The sequence below is a fragment of the Pelecanus crispus genome, chromosome 7 (assembly GCF_030463565.1).
Source record: "Pelecanus crispus isolate bPelCri1 chromosome 7, bPelCri1.pri, whole genome shotgun sequence".
Taxonomy (NCBI): Eukaryota; Metazoa; Chordata; class Aves; order Pelecaniformes; family Pelecanidae; genus Pelecanus; species Pelecanus crispus.
In genome coordinates, this window is record NC_134649.1 from 18308518 (window position 1) to 18314997 (window position 6480).

A 6480-nucleotide genomic window follows, 5' to 3' on the forward strand; every position below is an offset into this window, starting at 1 on the left:
TGTTATCTGACTGCACAGAGTTAGCATTAACTTAGTACTAGTAAAATAACGGGCAATGCCATCATTCTCTGCAGATGTCTTATGGGTGCAATAGTAGAAACTAAAGTTCCAAATGCTGTCAGGGAGCTGCAGGATGGGCCTGGGACTGCCCCATACCATACTGCTTTGTGGGAGGGAAGCAGGACAGGATACATTGCAGTGAACTGATCTGGAGACAGGCTTTTTGTGGTTCCAAGCTTTGGTTTAGACCAGGCCCTTGTTCATGTTTTGTGCAGTACAAGCACTCATCTGCAACAGGAGACTACTCATTTCCCACCCAGTAAACCTGTTCCTAGGTTGATTATTAGTGTGCCAAACCAACAATATTCTAGCAAACTTGAAGCTATGCAAATGTTAATAGCATTCAAAAAAAAAAAAACCAAACCCACCTTCAAGTCAACAGCAACTATTTTTGCATGGGAACACCACATCAATTTAATATTTCTGGTCATACTGTATCCTGGTATCAGCTGAATGAGCCATTCAGTTCCTCTTCCTCCTTACTCTACCCAAACCTAAGTCAGTTAATTCATGATTATTTTACAATAAAACCTGATAATTCAGATGTACACCAATAGGGTGTCTGACCATATTTGACTTCTCTGCATGAAGCTGAAACACATAAAATGAAATTATAAGCAAAAAAGAGAATTTCTTCATGTGTCAGATACATTAACAATTGGCCCAGTCTGAGATGACTAAGATGTCAAATGGCAGTGGGGGAAACTTCTAGCTTGAGGAAGCTGTTAAATTTGAGTTGTCATAAAATGCCCAAAATATTCAGTTTCAACTTCATAGATGTAATGCCTTTTAAATAATGTAAGCATGGAAAACCTGCAAGAAATAAAAGTTGTGCTAAGCAGTGAGTTAGAGCAAATGTACAGCCTAAATGTATTCTAGGTTTCCCTCAGGCTTGTCTAGTGCAAATCCTCTTCTGCGCTTTCCTAGAGGTACTTACAAATAAAGGCTCATACAAGCAAGCTCATATATCCCCAAAGTTTTCAAGGGTGACCATGTATATTTAAGACTTGAGACTTACCCACACTGAAAGTAAAATGAGATGCTTACTCTGTTTTCCATTCTCTGTAGATTGTTGGGTCTTTCTTAGAAGTGACTACTGTTCTCTGGTGATTAATTGCTGAAAGCAAACTGAGCAGCAGGAACCTTTAAAAATCACTTTTGTCTACTGGTTATTTAACATTTTGTATGCAAGACAATTGCTAGCATTTATCATGGGCTACGAATTAATAACTACATATTTTTAAAGGTATGTAAAAATGTATTGTGTATCAGTTACCTTAAATTTTATGCAGCAGTATTACCACCTAGGGGAGGCAGGAAAGGAGGAGAGGAGCAGAAACGTGAAAAAAAGCTAAGGACAGCACAGTATGTGCATAAAGCCGCAAAATGCACATTCCCGTTTGCTTTTTGTTTATAAAAACTTACATTCACATAGTGTCTTGCTTTAACTTAAAAGCATTCAAGTCTACATATACTTAAAGAATTGGGGGGGAAAAGTGTTCCATATGCAGTTTGTATGCTTCTGTGTCATCCCTCACCATGATATTTTGTACTGTGTGATGCACACTTACAGTAACTGAAATCTTTTAGCAAGATGACAAAACCAAGGATCTTCCAAGCAAATTATCTGCAAACAATAAGTTTAGCATGCAAATCTAGTGACAATGGCCTTGGGTTTTTCTGCTTTCACTATGTAAGAACTTTAATTATTCTAATTAAAATAATGGCTACCTCAGTTTCACAAATGAGACACAGGTTCATTTAGACAATACACTAATTGCATCCATCCCTTAGACATTTTATAGTAAATATTAAAAGAATTGAATGCCCCAGGAGAAAACCAGAAAATCCTCTGTGCTTTATATAAATTCTCTGAGGTCCAATATCTGTTAAAGGTCCAGCCACACCTCATGTTAAGGATGTTTAAGGACCTATTAAGAATAAAACTCTCTTTGGCAGAAATGGATATTGTACTCTTATTCTAATGCCCTCACAATGAGCCTGATTTTTAGACAAAGCTGAGGATGACAAGCAACCTGCAGTAGGTGAACAGAACACAGCAAGATAAGATCAGTCATGTTATGATAAACATATTCAAGTAATGCTTGTCAAAGATTATTAAACTTGCTTTTCAATCTTTCTTTGATATCCCTGGAGGCTTGGGGTGGGGGAGGGGAGAATCTCCTCGTGTCTCCATTTGTGAGCCTCTGTATTTCCAGAAGAAATGCTGCTTCACATGCTTATGCCTTGGATGTCTATGTGCTCTTCTCTTGAGTGAAGATTCCCACAGCAGCTTTGTCCTGTCTCCTTTCTTACAAATAAAATGCATGTCTTCTCACCCAGTTTGTTTATCCCTTCCTGCTGAACTGAATATCTCTGGCTGAGAAACTACTTTCCTTTCTCTCTTCATATTCGAAGGAATGAAATATTGTGTATTGGTTAATGCTCTATCCATTAGACAATAGTTTGTGGGGTTTATGAAGAGTGATTGTAGAAACTCAATGGCTACATGCCAGCCAGGGGCTACCCAGCACAGCAGCACTTCTTCCGTTATTAAAAGAGATTAAGGCATTGGCCCAAGACTGACTGGAAGTAACAATTAAAGTTCAGACCGGCAACTCAGAAATATGTAGGTCCCTTTGCTTATTTTCACACCAGTGGCAGTTATATCAATATCCTGGTGTTATGGAAACCCCAGTTGTTAGCAGTCTGGCAAGCATAATAAAGATACAATGCAATTCAGCTCAACCTCTGCTAAATAAACTTTGAAAGAGTACAGAAAGATGCTGAAATGAAAGTCTATTTTGAATTCTGTTTTGAATTAGCAATCATTCAGGGGAAAAAGACCCAACAGTTTCTTATTAAGTATATAGAAGAATTCACAAACTTTCTTATTCAAGAATTCCTTTTTTCTTTTGTTCTGCACATACTTTCAAAACTTACAAGCAGTAACACTCCCAGTAGCACCTACTGGTGTACTGTGAGAGAACGACCTAGTTCATTATTGGTCTAAAACATACTAACTAGACTTCTCTGCTCCTAGCCAAAACCTAGTAGTTATTCAAACTATTCAAGATCATCAAGCTTATTCACACAAGCTAGAACTTTTGTGCTGACAGTAAGGCACTGAATACAGTAAGTTACACAATATGGTTCTAATTATACTTCTGCAAATAGAATGTAGAAACGAATATTAAAAACTCACTGTAGATATGGGTAATCTGAAAATACCCCCTAAGATTTTTTTTTGTTCACAATTATAATAAAGGTCTACCTGTTTCATTGGCATATACTTAAACATTTGATTTCCTTTTACTCTTTTTCAGAGGAATTAACATATTTTGATGTCTGTTTTTAATGGAATCATCTAGGTTAAACAGTTTAACTGTGAGGCACTTAACTATAGAAAATCATAACATATATAGATTTGATAAAGCTGAAACAGGAAACTTAGACCTCTGAAGCTTAACAAAACATTTTAATTAAAGATAAGGCAAAATAATTCACTTATCCTTACTAGTCTGTCATCTAAATACATATTATGTTTTACCTCTTTTAGGTAGATCTGTCTTCGTTGCAGAAGATAACTAATATTCAGCTGCATATAACTTCAGAGATGCAAAGTCAAAGCTTTAAACTAACCTTAGAGCAAAGGGAATTAGGTAAATCTCTCTAAGGAAGTAAGCACATGCAATTTGAAACTTTAAAAAAAGAAAACCCCACACCTCTGTTCCTCTAGAAAAGCTTGAGCTTCATTCCCAGAGTCTGTCTTCTGGCACTCAACAACAGAACAAGAAAAGATCATGCATGATTTAAATTAACATCTACACCGTTCTTGTGATAAAACTGCTTAACAGGATTTTTGGTACAAGTGAAACTCCTATTTCTTCCTTCTTGCCAAGGTCAAGATATGCCCAGCTAGTACAAAAACACAGCAATATGCAGGCACACCTTGCAGTTGTTTTTGACATATGCAGTATCTAGCCTTGGCATATGTTCTGTTGAAAACAAAAGAAATTCAAAGTAACCACCCACTAAGGCAATGGAACAGGAGCCCTTAATAGAAAAAACCCTTCAACTATTTCAATGCTGACCCCAGTTTTAAGTTATCTAGTGAGTCACTGCAGAATACATATAGTGTAAATAAAATAGTTTTGCCCCATGCATCTGGGATACCTTGTTTTACTTAGAATTGCCTGTTCCCTGCAAAACCTCTTTCCTAGTTCTCTACCTAAATTGACTACATTCAGCACCTTTTTCTAAATGTACAATGTAATTATGTAGCTGTGAATGCAATACAGAGTAAAAAAGTAAAAATATTGCTCTCTAATTCTGTTTGGAATAACTAACTAACATAACATCTGCATAACACCTCTGACAGTCTGGTTAAACAGAACCTCATACCTGCTCTTGTGGCCACTTCTGTCTGTCCTCTGGGGTTCTTGACTTTGCTTTAAAACCTCTAGGCACATCTCCACTGTGCTTAGAGGCAGATGGGATATTCAGTGACTTTGGCCTCCCCTCATGCCTGTTAGCACTGTGAACAGCTTCTCCCTTTGAACAAGTCTCTTTATAGTCCTGTACCATGTTTTCAGTCCCAGTGTGCTCTGGACTCAGTTCTGTTGTACTATTAATACTGCTCATGCTCATACTCATTTTGATTTCTGCTACAATCTGGTCAATGTCCTCTTCCTGCTCTTCCAGCTCTGCATCCTCTTTTCTAGAATGGTATGTTGACATTCCCTGTGAGTTTCCATTAGCCTCTGCTGGGTAATAGCCTGGATAGCCACCTTCACTTTGACAATACTGTATGTTTTCTTCTTGGTCTTGAATCTCCAAAGATGATACTTCATCCTCCAAAATCTGAACACCATTATCTTGACCTTCCTGCCACTCTTGCCTGTCCGTCACCTCATTTTCATCTTGGTGCTGAATTTTACCTTCAGCCCATTCTTCTACAGCTTCCTGACATTCATCTGTTTCAACACGGTGTTCCTCATGGGGAGCATACTCCTCCCCATTGCAGTCCATTCCTTCCAGGTAACTGTCATCCTCTGGACAGTATCTAATGTAGTATGTGATCCCCTCCTCTTCTTCTGGCAAGCCTTCATCGTAGTCCTCCTCCTCAGAGGTGTTATTCACATAGTCAGAGCTGGAGTCACCATCTCCACTATGATCGTTGCACTCATGTTCCACAGGTGTAGGACTGCCTTGTCTGACAGTTGCTAGTTCTGCCTCCTTTGCTGCATAATCTTCAATAGGAAGGTCACTTTCTTCATTTCCAGGCTCCCTGTTGTGAGATGAAGTAGGGCAAGTTCTCACTCTGTGATCCAGCATGCTGGCTGTAGTGCTTTGACGTTTCCTGTTTGCCATAGCCAACTCCTTATATGACAATCATTTCTAAGCAATTACTGTAGGGAAGATGGAAAAACACACATTCAGGAAAAGGTAATCAGTGGAGATCAGTGATGTTAATAGGAAACAAACCGGTAGATTTATTTAGTAAAAAGGATGCGTTTGTAGATATTAAACCAGATTCACAGACAGCTAACTTTTAAAATACTCATGTTATGGAACCATGAAATCAAAGTAATAACTTGCACACTGAAAGGAACAGATAAAGAGAAGGTTCTACATTTATGCTAAATGTATTCTAGTGTAGGATCTCTTCTGTCAATTTGACAGAGAATTAATCCGGAACCTTGAAATTAGTTTTCAATTTCTTTTTCTTGCCAGTAAGGGATCATGCTTTGATCACTATGCAGTAAACAGGAACGCTTTTCAATTTTCAGCTTAGGCACTTCTTTAATGTGTACTGAAAGCATACGTTTAGAATCTGACCTGCTCGTACCAAAACTAAAGGAAAATAATTCTATTAACTCAGCAGTTACATAGGGCACTAAAGGATAACGCACTGCTGTTAAAAACATTATTAAAAAAACCCATCACTTGCTGGTTTATTAGCTTTTACTAGCTGGATGCCATTAAGTATCTCCCATTGTTAAACCAAATCTTGTTTTTTAGAATAGAACATTTCAGTTGGAAGGGACCTACAATGATCAACTAGTCCAACTGCCTGACCAATTCAGAGCCGACCAAGTTAAAGCTTGTTATTAAGGGCATTCTCCAAATGCCTCAAATGCTGACAGGCTTGGGGCATTGACCACCTCTCTAGGAAGCCTGTTCCAGTGTTTGACCACCCTTTCAGTAAAAAAATGCTTCCTAATGTCCAGTCTAAATCTCTCCTGGTGCAGCTTTGAACCATTCCCACACATCCTATCACTGGATACCAGTGAGAAGAGATCAGCACCTCTTTCTCCATTCCCCCTCCTCAGGAAGCTCTAGAAAGCCATGAGGTTGCCCATCAGCCTCCTTTTTTCCAAACTAGACAGGCCCAATATCCTTAGCTGTTCCTCATAG

At 38.4% G+C, this 6480-nt stretch overlaps 1 protein-coding gene across 2 annotated transcripts in view; it reads right to left on the reverse strand.

Moving 5' to 3' along the window:
• APBA2 (amyloid beta precursor protein binding family A member 2) overlaps window positions 1-5459 on the reverse strand; it is a 43566-nt gene extending 38107 nt beyond the window's left edge. For both annotated transcript variants that reach the window (XM_009492154.2, XM_009492153.2), the window contains exon 1: window positions 4465-5459. In XM_009492154.2, coding sequence (XP_009490429.1) covers window positions 4465-5433 — 969 coding nt within the window. In that variant the 5' untranslated portion in view covers window positions 5434-5459. The remainder of the gene's footprint in view (window positions 1-4464) is intronic.
• Window positions 5460-6480: the final 1021 nt, after the last annotated feature.